The following is a 16,623-nucleotide window of genomic DNA, read 5'->3' as shown; positions in this document are numbered from 1 at the left end:
ATTTGAGTTCATCACTTACTCTTTTCCCAAAAATAAAAGAAAAAAATTTATTTTTAAAATTTTAATTTTAACCATCACCTTATTATTATTTAATAAATTACATTTTTCTTTATAGTTCAACTAGTTGATACATGTTAGTATTTCTTAAGTTTAAATCACTTTTTTTTTTTCTCTCCCATGGTCACCAAATCATATTTAAATTAACAACAAAAGCCAATAACATGTTTTAATAAAGTTTGGGGTTATCTTGATTATGTCTTATAAAGTTTAAATTTTTTGATACGGTCTCATGATGCTACCAATAGTTTTGACTAAGAGCTCTTATGAGTTATGTCCATGCTCATGCTAATATGTCGATTAAGTAACACCTAAGTCTATCACATATGTTTAGTTGATTCCATTAATAAAATCAAGCCATGTCATTTTTATTATTTTATATCAATTAAATAGCTCTAAAAATTTTTAAATTACATTTAATAAAATAATTCTTTATTTTATTTTATGGACAGCTAAGTAGAGGTATGGACAAAAGGGCTCACAATCAAAACAATAGATAATGTTATGGGATCAAATTAAATGATACAATCAATATTGGGGTACTTTAGATTTTAGTATTTTTTTAAAAAAAGAAAAAAGAGTCACGTGGCAAAGGCAAACCTAACAGTCTTTGGGTTGGGGGAATAGTTGGTTTGAACTTCGAAATTTGAACAATTGAAGTTGCAGATCAGATATAACATTGAACATCGTATATGGATGGATGGTTTTCTCCATATTATATTAAATTGTTTAAGTATGAATCAAAAGAGACCGAGGGGACAATTAAATTAAAAAAAGAGAAGAAGAAGAAGAAGAAGAAGAAGTTGAAGTGATCAATGGAGGCAGCACCTTCTTCTTCATCAACGTCAACATCAACATCATCAGGAGGGTCGGTCACATTCTATGACTTTCTTGATCGAATGCGAAACCCAGCTTCCCTCGATCTTGTCCGATCCATCAAAAGGTATTTAATTTTGTATTTTATATTTTTGATTCCCTTCTTTCACTTTTTGATTTTTGCTTTTATACTTATATGTATTTATATATATTGTTGCCCCCCCACCCACCAGCTTCATTGTATCGTTTTCATTCTACACGCCCAGCCCTGACAATGATGGGAAAAAGGTGCAAGACTTTTACTTGTCAATGGAAGCTGCCATTAGGGAACACCCATTGTGGGCAGCTGCTACTTTTGAAGAACTTGACTCTGCAATGGAGGTACTCACCAACTGCAATGGAGCACTAAATACTCTCTTTTTTAAGCTTTTATTAAACACATTGTGTGTATGTTTTAGTTTTAGTTTTAGTTTTAGTTTTAGTTTTACACAAGGATGATAATAGTTTGCCCTTTCATCATAGAAATTTGAATCTCTAGGGCCTAGGGGGATGTATCTCCTTCCACTTGACAATAAATACTCCCTAATGTGCTTGTTCTCTTTTGGGAAAAACGAATTGTAAATGTAGACAAGTGCGTACCTGATTTGTGAATTTTAGTTACATATTCAGCCATATGTTGTACAATGCATAATGCAGGGTTTAGAGAAGTATGTCATGACAAAGTTGTTTTCGCGGACATTTGCTTCTGTTCCAGAGGATGCAAAGATTGATCGTGAAGTCTCAGAGAAAATATGTTTGTTGCAGACCTTCTTGAAGCCTGAGCATTTAGATATACCCGCGGTTCTTCACAATGAAGCTTCGTGGCTGGTAGGCATGCTGGCTTTATTTATGTTTTGGGAAATTTGTCTAATTTTTAACTTACTCTTTGTTGTTTAAAACGTGTGTGTTTAGCTAGTTTGCTGATACTAATACTACTCTTGCTATATATTTTCATGCACGGTATGTTAAGCTTGTTAGTTCCATTGGGATGCTACGGTGAACGATTATTTATTGAGCATTTCATGATATTATACAATGCACCAAGGGGGAAAAGCATATATTAACTAGCAATAACAGAAATTAAATTTTATTCTAGTGAGACTGATCTAGTGAAGACAAGTAGCATTTAGAAAAGGATAGGTTAGAAATTTGAATCCTAATTGGCTATTAAGCTGTAATTTAAAATTCATAAGTAGCACTACCAAATAAAACCATGAAACATGTATTATATCAGCTCCCTTTAACAGATAAGTAATATAGTCAATAAATGAGTACACAGTGACATGCAGCCTAATATTTTGATTAGGTAGGACCCCTCTTATTTTTCACAAATTAACCTGAATTTTTTGCTGCTATTGCACTGCATCTTGATTATCAGCCAAGTTCATTATTTCCAGACAGAATCCCAGTTCTACTTGCTTCTGTATTAATAAATACATAAACTTTAAAAATTGGTTCACTCTTATGCAATTGGTTAGTTGCTTTGCATTAAAATAATCAATAGTAAAGGAAAATTCAAACCTTGTTATAGTCTCTGCCGGAAAATAGGGTTTATGCTATTGCATAAATGTGTTATAGTGTTACATAGATATATTTTATCTTCTGTATTATGTGTGGCATTTTATAAAGTTTTGACAGACCATAGGTTTTTAATTATATAGCTCACTATTTGTAGTTTATGATAGAATTATAAAGAATTATCTAAAATGAATTTCACTGGTCAGACTTCCTTGAGGTGAAAACCATATTATCAAATGATCTTCGGTCCTTATATTTCTGGAAGTGTATTATATCTCTCTCCCCCCCCCCCCCCCACCTCCCTTTTCCTTGTTGAGTTTTTTTGGTGTGAAGAAGTTATAATCATCCCAGTAGTTTGTCTTCCAACAGGTTTTTTTAAGTTCCTGGGGTGTATTATTTTTTCTTTTATAAGTAGTAGAAGTCTTCATTCTTTTTATATTAACAGTAAGTTATAATTATCTTACCTCTTCCTCCAAAGGACAACCCATAATTGTTCCACTTTTTTTTTCCCTACTCAGCTTGCAGAGAAAGAATTGCAGAAAATCAACACTTTCAAAGCCCCTCGTGAGAAGCTTTTGTGCATTATGAATTGTTGTAGGGTCATCAACAATTTGTTGCTCAATGCGTCCATGTCAGAAAATCATGCCCTAGCAGGGCTAGATGACTTTCTTCCTGTTCTTATATATGTTACGATCAAGGCAAGCTCTCCTTGGTAATAAGCCATTTCTGCTAATCATTGTTCTGTTTTTTAATTATTCACATTGTTTGATAATATATCTGCAAAGTTTAATCTTAAAAATGAGAGATTTTTAGCCCCACTGTTCCATACTTACCAAAAACCTGTTTTTTATTCTTTATTTTGAAATGAATATGTAATTGAACTTGTCAAAAAGAAATGAATATAGGAACTAAAAGTTGCTATCATTATTGATCAATGTCCATGTTGATTACTTCTGTGTAGTTATCAACATTGTTACTATTAACTATGGTGATAATTGTGGTTGATCTCCTTTATCCTTGTGCAGCAAAAATAAAAAAGAAACAAATGAACAAGTACCCTATATCATGAATGAAGATATTATCTAATGGAGCAAACACGTTTTTTTTTCATGGGATGCAATTCTTTTATTTAAATGCTGAATATTTTGGATGGAAACTGCAAGTAAATTAGCATAGTTGCTAATTTACTTGTGGTGGTAGGTAATTTTTGAGTTAGGACTTAGGAACACATTAATTATATTTTGGTTTGTATTTGGTGTTCCTTGGTCTTGCTTAGGATCTAGCCCTCAATTTGAATGATTGGTATTGTAGATGAAACATTGGAAGTCCTTCAACATCAACTGTTGTTACTAAGTTTGTCCTACATGTATGAAACCACCTGACAAATTGTAGGAAAAAAATTTCTGATTGATGTAATCAGTTAAGTTGTAAAATTTTATGTATTTTATTGTTGATGTCAGCTTTTGTTGGTATATGTATGATGAAAAACGTCCATGTCCTTTTTGCAGTAAGAATGTTAATTTTTCTTTATTTGTGGCAAGAACTAAGGTATGTTCTTACAAAAGTATTACTAAGCTTTTGAACTTGTTATCATCAGGCCAATCCTCCACAGTTGCACTCTAACCTCAAATTCATCCAATTGTATCGGAGGCAGGCCAAACTTGTCTCAGAAGCAGCTTATTATTTCACAAATCTTGTCTCAGCCAAGACATTTATTGTTGATTTAAATGGTAAATCTCTTTCCATGGATGAAATCAAGTTTGAGGAGAGCATGCAAGCAGCAAGATTGACACAGACCAATAGAGCGACACAAATAGAAGCCTCACCCACATTGCAAGGTCAAACAGATCCTACTCCAACAAGAATGCATGATAAAGAAAAAGATACAAGTGGTAACCCTCGAACCGCTAAAAAACCTCACTTATTTTTCCAAGGAAGATTAAAAAATATTTATCTGTTATTTATTATTTGTTTCTAGAGGAGATATACTATATTACATTGAGCTATTTGTTTTGTTGTCCTTTATCTGATGCAGAAGAAAGTATCTTGTGCATTTGGCACATATGCGTCATCTGCACATGTGAGAGAGATGATGCACATGTCAGATGCATGAGATAAATATTACTACTGCAGTTGCTACCACCCCATATATCAATTTCTCATCTGGTGTTGATAGAAACGCTATAATGTTTCATTTTTTCAGTAGAATGGAAAAAACAAAAAGTATTGAATACATGGATATTTTTTACTAGTAGATCTGAAATTCCTTTGATTGCATTAGGTGGATCAAATTATCCTTACATGGATGCAGAGGCTGGCGAACTGACAGTCGGGGATGTGGAGAGATTGCTGAGTCTGTACAAGGATGTAGTTACAAAGTATACAAGTCTATACAAAGCTGTTAGACACCTTTCCATGTCCAAAACAGAAAACCCTGTTCCTCATTCAGAAGGAACCAGTTTTTTGTTAACACAGCCAGAGGGAACAAATACAAAAATTGATCATCAAAGAGAAAACTAACAACAACGTGCAAGTGTTACTCTAGTGCAGCTTTTTTGTTCTCTGCTGTTTGTATTAGGTAATAATAGAATGATATTGTCATTTGAAAGTCCATTCACAGTGTTGAATAACTCATGGGAGCTTATCACCTACAATTGATGAATATGCAATCCCTGCAATGTATAAGAGGTGGCCCAATATGAATAATACACACCATTTAAAAATTAAAAATGCCACTGAAACAATTTAAAGCTAACTCACCAATTACATTTCACACTAAACCCAGTACAGGGCCACCTTCTCCATCTCCCACTCTAGTCGAATCCAGCCACCACAGCTTGTTGGTCTCTACAGATCCACTCCATTTTTACATAAACATTCAAACAAAGACTTGGTTGGCTTTGGGCTTAGAAGGCCACGACTAGACATGGCTACTCCACCAAAGCCAAAGTCTGTGGCTTACCAGGCTGGCATGTCTCTGGCAGTGCTGCCATGGTTGGACCAGGAGAATACACATGGAAAATGATATTAGCCTCGCTCGCGAGTTTGCAAAGAATGTCAGGGCTTGTAATACTCTGGTAGTATTGTCAAGAAAAAATGGGTGGTAAGCTCAGATTTCATGGCTTTATATGCTTTTGCAGCTGTGGTAATCTGTTGGGTAACATGGGCTCACAAGATGTCCTCTGGCTAGAAGCTCCTTTTTATCTGGCTTTCTCAAATTCCTTTGGCAAAACTCATTTGGTTTTCTTCATGATTCTCAAAAAATATGTTGATTTGGTTACTCTTTCCTAAGTTCAAATTCAATTCTAAGTTTCTTGATTTTCATAAATATAATATTGTTTTGGCCTTAATAAAAATCTAGATTTTCTTTCTCAGTCTCTCAAATTTGACTACTCTTTCTCATTGAATTCAACATGGGCTTGCTGGATTGCGTTCAGAAGATTTCAAACTCAACATTGTTTTTATCTGGGTGTTGGTAATAGTTATTTGCGTGTTCAAATTTGGTAATTGTTATTTGCATGTTCATTGGCCATCTGATTAAGGCTAGTAGGCTACATATACACAGGTTGGCAAGTTCACAACTGACAAGTGATAGAACAGAATTTTCTTTTCTTTGAGCTTTTTATATATATGAAACAAAATAGTCAAAAAGCCCATGAGCTCATACTCAAAAAAGGGAAGCGTCCTCAACTAATCTGACAATCTCCCCATAAGGCGTTATAGGCCTTATCACCAATCCTAAACCAAAAAGAAACTATACATTTACATGGAACCATACAGAATCAACGTACGCCAAAAGTCAAAGTCGTGTTAGAGGCAACTCCAGGAGCATTAGTTGCTACTGCTTTGTCCCTGCAAGATGTGCTGGGCAACAGAGCATCTTTAGTTTCAAGGTTAAAATCAGACTCCTTTTCAGATTCCTTGCTGTATAATTTAAAGCATCTCATACAAATAAACTTTTTCGGGATTTCTTCAAAACTCTCAATCCCAGCACACCTTGTGTGCTGCCAAACGCCACATGTGTCACAAGCCAACATTCTCTCACCATCATCATCCTTAGCCCCACAGGTGCAATCAACTGTCCAGCTCTCCATTCCCCTCTCCATCCGGAAACGGCTTAGCCCATGTTTGGCAGGGCATCTTCCTTGAACTCGAATTGATGCACCATATCCGACCAAAAATTTCATTGTAATTGAATTATCTAAAGATCCAAACTCCGGCAATTCCTCAACCCGAAACCTTTTAAACATAGCATATACCTCTTGAAAGGTTTTCGTTGCTTCACTCTTAAGATCAGCAACTGTGGCATTCAGGGGCAAGACAACTAGCTCTGGGGGTACAGCTATGTCATCTTTCGGCTTATCTGAGAACTCAACATAACACCAGAGTTGTATAGACAAAGGGTTTGTCAATGCCATTCTATCAGGCTCATAGTCCTTCATGAATTGCTTGCAGTCAAGAAGCTTAGTTGCTGAGTCAATAAGATGTTCCCGCATTTCTGGTGGTCTAAAGTTGACCATGGTTTCAGGGTGTAGAAGTGAATCATAAAGAAGCTTGAGATCACAAACAATTTGCTCTTCTGATGGGTAGTTTGAATTTAAATCAAATCTGCCGTGGACAATACTCAAAGACTCAAGCCTGTTTATCAAATGTTAAGTCAGAAAAAAATCAGTTCCATGTACACACACACCCAAAAAAAAAAAAGCAGCTCAAACCAAACAATCTTTGCCATCTTACCTGAATTCCACTGCACTGGAAATGGGATTGTACCAGGAACGAACCACCAATCCATTGGCTGCCACCTTGCCTCCCAAGTGCTTAAGGCTGTAATCAAGAAGTTCCCGAGATGCTGTCTTGCACATTGCACCCTTAAGGGCACGCCTTGTGACCCAGCTGGCTTCACCAGCTGCTGCAAGTAGCACCTTCATCATGGCTTGTTGCACGCACTCAACATCATTCCTTGTCCATGCACACAAGACATTTGAGGTGCTGAGTTCGGGCTTCTTAGATGTAGTAGGCACCAATGGCTTACATGCTTCATGGATCATACTTAATAAAAAGGAGAAAAGATCCTTGATTGTTTCAAATTCAGTGTCTGATAGAGACTGGTAAAAGGCAATGACAGCCTGCACACGAGTTCGGGGTCCTCTCCCCTGGAATAGAAATGGGGATAGGGGCATGCTGGATATTGTATCTACTGCTTTCTTGTAAGCTTCCTGCGTGAGAGCATAGCTTCCTGCACCAAATTGGTAACCCCATTCACCATACCATGAATGACCTTTGGTGATTGAATGAAGTAATCGATACTCCATCCCATATTTTTTTGATACATCCATCACGCTAACCTTCCTGATCAAACAAATGAAAGTTCAATGACGCTAATCAGTCAAAAGCCAATCATGCAATAAATACCTGGGAAAGAGGAGACTGTAATGGGAAAAAGAGGGAGAAACATGTTGCTCTGCTATTTGAGGTTGTGTGTTTTGTGTATGTGTTCAATTTGTCAATTTTGTTCTTGGTATGTGACTCAGGTAAGGGAGAACTATTACACAGATAAGTGAATCATGTAGAGGCTTGAAAAGAGGCAGAACTTAGAATCAAATAGAAATCTGATGGCACAGAGTTTTGGTGCTGAAAAGAGAATATGCAACGAGGTCCAGAATATTGAGCACCATATACGAAATTGGAAGCACCTTGTTAAAAAAAAAAAAGTCCTTTTATGTTAGGTCTAGAGCAGAGTGTCAGCAGATGAGTTTAATTTGAGTTCCATATGATTTAACAGTAACTAAGAGCAGTGCCAATTTGCAGGCTCAAACACTCTCTCGTTTTGTTTGTGATGGAAATAAAACAGCATGCTTTAAAACTTTGATGGAAAATTGCAAATATAGTATAGATAGGAAAGCAGAGGAGAGCAGACCTGACGGCGAGTGATGTGGAGAGCCTATCCCAGAAGTCCATAATGTGACGTCCGGAAAGAAAAGGGGAGCCGCCTTCTCTACCATTGACGGTAAGAAGGTGGGCATAGCCGTTGGAGTGAACAACAGCATGGAGGAGATGAGTGTGATCTTCAAATTGATTATACGCCCAATCTTCCAAATCATCTGCCGTTATCACACAATTGCAACTTCTACACCTGTAAATAACCAGACAGTAAGGGAGTGTGAGTGCTGAGTTACTTACTATACTGTGACTCCGAGAGAGAGATTGCAGGTAGGTACCTTGATTCGGAGAGATGGAGTTGAGCTCCGCAGCTTGAACAGGACTTGTTATGGTGTTGGCATCCATCATCCAAAGACCCCCCAGACCCACTCGCTGCCCTTATTATCAAATGGTATCGCTTGCGACACACCGGATGTCCACTCCATCCTTTTTCATTTTTAAAAAAATAATTTTTTTTTTTTTTGGGTGTTAGTACATTGATTCTAAAAACAATCCAATAATTCATTCTAGAAAAAATAAAAAATAAAAATAGAAAGAAATTACCTACCAGCGACACAGCAATGATCACAGTAAACGGATCTGCGATTGCGGGATGATGATGATGATGATGATATGCGGGTGACATCCTCTTCGACCACGTAGAGGGAGACTATAGTGTCACTGATGCTGTTGGGGGAGGTAGCTCGTAACAGTACCTGCCACGTAAACAAAGAGGGAAGCACGGCGGCAGAGTGAGAGAGCGTGAGGTGAGCGTGTTTTTCCAGAAAAGCCCTCATCTTTACTCTGAAGGGCTGCTGCTCTTCCTCGGTGGTGGTGGTAGTAGTGGTGGGGAAGGTATGGAAGTCGTAGAGATCGGCAAAGATCCTCCTCTTCATCCTCTTCATCGGCCTCTCGTTCACTACCATCGTCACCCCACTTACCAGATCTGCCACCAACGATAACAAGAAGAAGAAGAAGAAGAAGAAGAAGATGAGGAGAAGATTTTAAGAACAAACAGTCCTATAATAAAAATAATAATAAGTGATGAATGAGTACGAGTCTGTGTGTTTTTGTCTGAGTGGGTGGGGCTGTTTTATGTTTTGTTTTTTTATTTGGGGCTTCGTTGCTTCTTCTTCTTTCCTTTTGCTAAAATTTGGGGGTTCGTTTCGCTTCGCATCGGGGTGGGCGCTATATTTTTATTTTTATTTTTATTTTTATTTTTATATATACGGGAGAATTGATATGGGCAATAATGGCCGGTGGCTTCTCTCTCTTCTTTTCAATATTAATTTTGCTGATTCTTTTCTTTTACATAGTTTTGTATCTTCCTGTCTTCCTTTTTTGACTAGTATTATTATTGTGTTGGGTCTCTAACTCGGGTCAATTACGTCTTTTTACACTACAGTTTTCTTTATCCAATCCTATCCTATCATATTATATCCGATCCAAATTCCACTTTCTCCATCTTTTTTTTCCCGCCTTTTAACACTGCATAAATTTATCATTTTTTACATAAATTTATCAGTTTTTTTTCTCCACTATTTACAATCAATCAATAACATTAGAGTTGTAGCATTAATTGTCTTTACAAACTTTCTCAAGACTATAAAGTCTGCTACAATATCTAAATCAAACTAGGGCTATAATTGAACTACAAATACATTATTTTAGTGATACTTAAGTAATAATGGCATATTTTGTATTATCTTATATTTATGATTTAAACTTCGAACCCACTTTCCCCTTCCCCTCTTTTTACCTATCTAAAAATAATAATAATAATAATAAATCATAATCCAATTAGTCTCATTTCTCAAGTTTTATAACTCAACATTATTACTTACTTACTTAGTCATATCTCAAAAAAAAAAAAAAAGAGTACTTAGTCTTCCAAGAAGAAAACCAAGATATGAATCCTTCCCCATTTGTTCTAGCAATTCAATTATCCAACTAAAAAAAAAACTATGGGCCCATTTTCACATCTCTCTCTCTCTCTCTCTCTCTCTCTCTCTCTCTCTCTCTCTCTCTCTCTCTCTCTCTCTCTCTCTCTCATGTGTTTGTTTGGTTAGACTTTGAGCTCAAAATACAAATAGCTAGATATCTATAACCTCAAATTGTGCAAATTTAATAAGATTAGATTGTGCGGGTGTGTGTAGAGTCCAATATCAAGATATTTACTCAGAAGATATTGGACTATAAGTGATTATAAGGAGGCCAATGACTTTGTCTCTAAATTACAAAGAGGACAATTTGATTCACATCAATTAGCAGCCCTACTAGTTTGATCATTAATTGGAAAGAAGGTTTGCAGCAAGTTACCAAAGATGCATCTTAAGCCTCTCATGAATGTCAATCTTCTAGATTATGCTTCTAATGGAATCAACAATGTTCACATTTTTGACTTCCTACGATAAGGTGATATGCTAACATGATTGAAAACTTCCCATTTTTCAAATTAATCCAGGTCAGTTGTCCTATTGTTTGGAGGATCAGATAGGTAGATTCTTGATTGCAACAATGGTCCCTTTTAAAACATTAATTCTTCAACTAATAATTTATAAGAACATTTTGTTATAGTAATGATTTAACTTGGGTCTAGTTTTATTAAAGTTCTTCAAGTTACTTTCCCATCAGATCCTTAGAATTTTAATTTTAATTTGAAAGGGTTGGGTTCAAGTTACACTTGGTGTAACTTTAAGCAATGATACACTACCCAATAACTTGTTATTGAATTAATATTTTGAAAATGCAACCGTTGAATTACATATTCTATATGTTCTTAACATGCATAACAATTTTCATATCAATTAGATGCTATTTACCATTTGATATTTAAACTCATCTTTTATGCATTATTTTAAACTACAAAAATTTAAATTTTAACAATTGAGTGATGAAATGACTATTAATCTTTGATTACCTTGAAATTTTGCAAGCATGAAGAATATACGAAGATAATGTAATCTAACGGTAGATTTGTCGATATTCGCATCCAATTAAAAAATATTGAGTGGTGTAACATTACTTAGAGTTACACTAGGTGTAACTTGAACCCAACCTAATTTTAAAAAAGTGAATTGTATTTTGTGATATTATCATAATTTGTCATATATTTAAATGTTAACGGGTGTTAAAATTCAATTAACTTATTTTAAAATTGATATATAGACACTGTACTAAACTTATCCTATAAATTATAGACTATACTACTTCCTGATACTCTCTTCTTTTTTCTTTCATTTAAAAAATAATAATAAATAAAGCTAAGAACTTCATATGGAAAATTGACAAGACAAAAATGAAAGAGGAAGAGAAAAAGGACCGCTCATAGCAGCAAGTCGCTATCCATTTGATGGTATTGGATAGGGGCAACTGAGTTTGGTGTTTTAATTTATTGAATTGAATTGTTGCGTTTGGGACTTTGGGTTTGGTTTTATGCATTGACTTTGTAGACAGAAAAGAGAAACAGCTGCTTCTCAAAAAAAAAAGAAAAGAAAAGAGAAACAGCTCAAAAATATTTAAAACTAAAAAGGACATTTTCGACGTGAGTTGGATTTTCCCTCCAAATCCAATTGACGCGGGAGGGAGGGAAAGGCAGTTTTGGAAGATAAAATTATAAATTTAAGGCGGGACCCTCAACAGAAACTCTCTTAAAGAAAAAGAAAAAAAAAAGCTGCAAAATATTTTGGGATGGATAACTGAGCAAAGACGTGGTTCTGTAATTAGAAAATGTTGGATTTAAATATTATACATAAGCAAATAAATTAAATAAGTTGCACAATCACATCACTTTTATATATACACTACATTTTTTTCTACTATTTATAATTACAATGTTGTGGTATAAAAGTTGTATTCATAAACTTTCTATAATATATATTTTTAAAATTTTGAATACTAATTTTTTTTAGTTTGGAGTTTTGTAAAAATCAATGTTTAAATATAACATAGAATATTTTCAGATATTTATCATAGTTTTCTACATAATTAGAGGGCAACTATTGTGGTGAAAGTTTTCAAAGGTGTTAATATTATGATAAATAAATACACAATTTTCTTTTGTTTATAAACTACTAGTTAAGAATCTTGTTAGCTAAATTGGATAGTATATTTTGGTGTTTTAAATTGAGATATTTAGAATTCAAATTCCTTTACTCCAACTATCGATTTATTCAATTTTTTATTTATTTTTTATCTGTATGCCCTCACTAATAAGTAGTCATGACATTTGCATTGATCATGAATCTCAAACATTCAATTAATTTGAGAAAGGAGTCCTAAATTTTGTTTAAATTAATAGTAATATTCAAGTTTATCCTCCACAAAATTAGCACAATGGCACGACCCTCAAACTTATTCCATTATAACAGAAAAGATAATTGATAAAAAGAAAAAAAAAAGAGGCGTAGATGGAACCTTTACTAAACTAGTAGTCTAGTAAGACAGAAAAACAAAGAAAGGGATTGATTATAGTAATAGTTAAGTAGTAAGGATTTTGTGTCTTCTCTCTCGCTCAAAGATCAACGTTCCAAACAGCATTATCTCCTTCTCCACACGAGTTATGCACATCTTTCATCCTTTCCACTGATTTGCAAATTCCACTGCATTTCCAATCGAATGATGCCACGCATATATTCCCCGTTCGTGCCTTCCATTCGCAATCTATCACACCAAACCAAACCAACCATAAAATTAATAAAGAGACATGATGAATTGATACCTTTTTCATCATAAAACATATTTGATCATACAAGGCCCATCAAGACACTATGTTGAAATTACGTACCTGGAGGTGTCCCACAGCACATGGAATGCTCATCTACGTGTTCAACTTCCAATCCGATGAACCAGGAGCCTAATGACACGTCCTCATTTGCATATCTATGCAATATGGGCCTGCCCCAAATTTTAAAATTTTGTTTGTTTAACCATTACCATAACCCATTATAAAATAAATAAATGAAGAAGGCAATGGTAAGATTTTTGGACTCACAAGTTGATTGAGATGTAGGCAGCAAGGTCTTTGGAGATGGCATAGATTTGGCCAGTTGCATGCCTGAAATACTCGTTCCCTTCTTCCCCGAATTTCCAGTACTCTGGTTCGTGATATCTCACACCCCTACCACACCACACCACACCACACCATACAATCTCACTTTAACTCTTATTTCATTTTACTTCTCTAGAAACTCACTAGTGTCAATTTGTTTTCAACACGAAATCATGCTTTCATGTTTGTACAAGAACATAGCTTATGCATCATCATCGCATATAAAATAAAAGACGATTATTATGATTTTACAACTCCGCTAAAATTAAATTTTAATTTAACTAAAAAATATTAAATTATAATTAGAAGTATGTTACTAAATGATCTTAGGACATTCGTTAAAAAGAATAAAATGAGTTATAACTAAATTGAGAAATAGTAAAACTCACAAATGTTAATAAAAAATTGATTCGATTGCATTGAGAATCCTACCTTAACAATTGCTTTTAGGCCATTAAATGAGACTTAAGAGCACTATTATAATTAATGGGACTCCTAATAGAAAACAAAAAAGTTGAGTGTTTTTTGAGGAATAGACTTACTTTTGAAATAGAACTGGGCCAGACTTCATACACCCAATATAAATTCTGGGCTTTGATCGGTACCTTGCGAGTGTACTCATTAGCATACCTATAAAAGCACATTAATTGTATGTACAGAACATTCACATTTGTGGTTGCAATAAATTCATGTTGATGATAATTAATTAAGTAGTAGAAGAAGACGAAGCTAACCCAAATTGACATGGACGTCATCGTCCACCTTCACGTAGAAATCAGCATCCCAGATAGAGACAGCAGTGGAAAAATACAAGCGGGTCTTGGTAGATAGCTCATGGTAGCCCTCAACATGCTTGAGCCTAAGGAAATCCTTATGCTCAGCCTCTTCTGCATCGATTGCTCTATCAAGAACCCCACCTGGGGTGGCGCTGTGTCCAATCACAAAACGTACAACAACCCCTTTGTCTTTCTCCACTTTTTTTAGGTTGGCTCCTGCAGTAATGATAATGTATATTTTATATATTTAATCAAACATCAAAGAGAAGTCTATATATATTTATTTATTTCTTATGTAGCAAAAAAATATATGATTACATTCATTACAACTTAATTTGTATATATAGCAGTATTAGTTACTATACAATTAGTTCAATTTCTTATATATAAGAAACATGCCATTGGATCTGTAAGGAGGGATGTGCCTAATAAGCTTTTGTCCATATCAAAATTAGTTAGAGATACAGAGATTAATAGACAGGGGAAACAAATAAATTACCCCTAGGCATCCATGTTTCTCGAACTGAGTCTCGACGTTTCTTGCTACTAAAAGCTGTATTAATTCCAATGACAACAAAAGCCTTTCGTAGATTCTGATTAGAATCAGATCCTCTTTCTATTGGAACTTGTCCGTTGGTCTGGCTTGTACGGGCTACGGCTAATTCCATTTCCAATGCTGAAATTGTTTTATCCAACGACCTAACATAACATGATGCACACATAATTAAGATGTCCCCAAAATTTAATCCAAAAATATCACATTAATTTCCACAAGAAGAAAATAATTGAACATACTGGATAGCTTGATGTGTTTTTGCCACTTCTCCCATAATTTCTCCAGATTTTCCTTCAACCAATTTCTGATTAAGGAACATTAGGAATATGAGAGATTTAGTATACAAATTAAACATGAAAACAAACAAGATGACTAGAAAACCACATGACTAGTCAGCGCAATCATCAAATAACCGAAACAAGGCGTGTAAACTGGCCTATTATATATGTCAAATTGATTTAAAAGTTGAATCAAATTAAACTTGGACTAGTTATTAACTAACTAACTCATAAACAATTAAAGAAATAAAAAAGTGATTATGTAGAAATTGTACACCCATGCTGTGTACATCTCTTGCCCTGTTTTTAAAAATCTTTATATATTAAGATTAAGTTTTGTATTAACACAAATGGACTGAAATTGCTTAAATTGATGAGAAAGTATATATTTGAAGAAGCAAGAAGCTTACCCGCTTATGATCACAATCTTGTGTCACTGACTCGAGCTGTGGGATGATGGATATCTGAGGTTGAGAATGGTTATGAATACTACTCCATGTCCATGTCCGACTAGTAAAGAGTGAACCCGCAAGAAAGCTGGCAAGACATAGTACAAGAATGGCTCTTCCTGAAACTGGTTTGCCCCTCATTTTCATGGACTCTTTTGTCAAACGCCACAAATACAATCCCGCAACCACGCCTTCCTTTCGTTAAGATTCATATAAATGCATCCTGTAGAGCAAAGTTAAGCACATATATGTGTTACATATGCTGCCAAAATTGAATGCTAGCTTAGGATAAACTTATAAAAACGAAAACATTATGAGAACAAGTTTTTATTTTTATTTTCTTTCTAGAAGAAAAGCATATACAAAGTTGCTATTTATAAACATCAACATCAAGAATGAAAAATCGGCTTTTGTTTTGTTATTGGTCAGTAGGCAAGCAGCTACTGCAACTAAGGAAAATACCTTAAGAAGGGCTGTATGATTGCGGGATGACAGCGAATAGTTCTTAATGCAGAATGATAATAGGTAGGGTAAAGGGGTGCATATATTTTCTTAAAAAGGAATATCTATCTATCTCTATAAACTTAGAGTATAGTTAGATGGAAGGGTTTTATTTGCTAGGGATGGGATGGCAGTTAAATCATGTGGTTTTCATGCCTAAACAAACTGTCTCATAACGGAAATGAACTCTCCTCTCTTTGTGTGAGAATCCTTTTTCTCTTCACTACCACTTGCGTCTATCTCCTAAATTTTCTACATAGGATACCCTGATTTGTGTGTATACACGTAATAAGAGAGAGTTTTAAGTTTTAACACCACATGTTATGTTTGCAAGCAAGTTAATACATATATATTTCAAAAGTAGTTGAACTTCTTAATTGATTGGGACAATGGACATACATAGGCCTTAATTTTTGCCGTTTAGAGTCCCTCTGTCGGAGCACACATTCTAATCATGCCTCACACTTCTCCCTAACCATAACATAAAATCACTAGCGTTCCGACTTGAAACAAGTCAACAATTCCAAATTATATATGGTGCAAATATCTCAGTTTTATTTACTTTTCAATTCTTGTTTCATAAACATCTGCCTTCAAACTTTTAAGTATCCTCATGATCTTTGGCCATGTTACACTTTCGACAATATCATCCTACTTGTTTATC

General features: G+C 34.9%; 3 protein-coding genes across 4 annotated transcripts; 1 reads left to right on the top strand and 2 right to left on the bottom strand.

The window, feature by feature from the left end:
- Positions 1–721: 721 nt before the first annotated feature.
- On the top strand, positions 722–5,160 carry LOC142619256 (vacuolar protein sorting-associated protein 9A-like). Its single transcript, XM_075792320.1, has 6 exons — positions 722–1,000; positions 1,107–1,254; positions 1,570–1,740; positions 2,949–3,128; positions 4,028–4,322; positions 4,712–5,160. The coding sequence occupies exons 1-6, from the start codon at positions 873–875 to the stop codon at positions 4,948–4,950; spliced, it is 1,161 nt and encodes a 386-aa protein (XP_075648435.1). The 5' UTR covers positions 722–872; the 3' UTR covers positions 4,951–5,160.
- An 859-nt stretch (positions 5,161–6,019) lies between these two features.
- Positions 6,020–9,445, bottom strand: LOC142621257 (PHD finger protein At1g33420). Of its 2 annotated transcripts, none has more exons than XM_075794573.1 (5): positions 8,918–9,445; positions 8,649–8,796; positions 8,348–8,563; positions 7,168–7,779; positions 6,020–7,068 (listed from the first exon to the last, which is right to left on the bottom strand). In XM_075794573.1, exons 1-5 carry the CDS (start codon positions 9,273–9,275, stop codon positions 6,213–6,215), a joined length of 2,190 nt encoding a protein of 729 aa, XP_075650688.1. In that variant the 5' UTR covers positions 9,276–9,445; the 3' UTR covers positions 6,020–6,212. The 2 variants fall into 2 exon arrangements, with proteins under 2 accessions (XP_075650688.1, XP_075650689.1); XM_075794574.1 differs by having other exon boundaries at positions 8,914–9,135.
- Positions 9,446–12,775: 3,330 nt separating this feature from the next.
- LOC142621138 (putative beta-1,3-galactosyltransferase 8) lies at positions 12,776–15,795 on the bottom strand. The gene is made up of 8 exons (XM_075794449.1): positions 15,420–15,795; positions 14,971–15,035; positions 14,675–14,874; positions 14,134–14,391; positions 13,942–14,029; positions 13,343–13,468; positions 13,136–13,245; positions 12,776–13,011 (listed from the first exon to the last, which is right to left on the bottom strand). Exons 1-8 carry the CDS (start codon positions 15,603–15,605, stop codon positions 12,863–12,865), a joined length of 1,182 nt encoding a protein of 393 aa, XP_075650564.1. The 5' UTR covers positions 15,606–15,795; the 3' UTR covers positions 12,776–12,862.
- Between the last annotated feature and the right edge of the window lie 828 nt (positions 15,796–16,623).

This window comes from Castanea sativa, chromosome 12 (genome assembly GCF_040712315.1).
Source record: "Castanea sativa cultivar Marrone di Chiusa Pesio chromosome 12, ASM4071231v1".
NCBI lineage: Eukaryota > Viridiplantae > Streptophyta > Magnoliopsida > Fagales > Fagaceae > Castanea > Castanea sativa.
This window is presented reverse-complemented; position numbering and strand designations above follow the sequence as displayed.

Excerpts from the sequence above, each read along its gene's own strand:
- LOC142621138 (XM_075794449.1), bottom strand. The coding sequence starts at position 15,605 with ATGAAAATGAGGGGCAAACCAGTTTCAGGAAGAGCCATTCTTGTACTA. Across the intron at positions 13,469-13,941 it reads GGCCCAGTTCTATTTCAAAA|GGGTGTGAGATATCACGAAC; the intron begins GTAAGTCTATTC and ends GTGGTGTGGTAG. Across the intron at positions 13,012-13,135 it reads GTGCTGTGGGACACCTCCAG|ATTGCGAATGGAAGGCACGA; the intron begins GTACGTAATTTC and ends TTGGTGTGATAG.
- LOC142621257 (XM_075794573.1), bottom strand. The coding sequence starts at position 9,275 with ATGGTAGTGAACGAGAGGCCGATGAAGAGGATGAAGAGGAGGATCTTT. Across the intron at positions 8,797-8,917 it reads TGATCATTGCTGTGTCGCTG|GATGGAGTGGACATCCGGTG; the intron begins GTAGGTAATTTC and ends AAAATGAAAAAG. Across the intron at positions 7,780-8,347 it reads TCCACATCACTCGCCGTCAG|GAAGGTTAGCGTGATGGATG; the intron begins GTCTGCTCTCCT and ends TTGTTTGATCAG.
- LOC142619256 (XM_075792320.1), top strand. The coding sequence starts at position 873 with ATGGAGGCAGCACCTTCTTCTTCATCAACGTCAACATCAACATCATCA. Across the intron at positions 1,001-1,106 it reads CTTGTCCGATCCATCAAAAG|CTTCATTGTATCGTTTTCAT; the intron begins GTATTTAATTTT and ends CCCACCCACCAG. Across the intron at positions 4,323-4,711 it reads TAAAGAAAAAGATACAAGTG|GTGGATCAAATTATCCTTAC; the intron begins GTAACCCTCGAA and ends TGATTGCATTAG.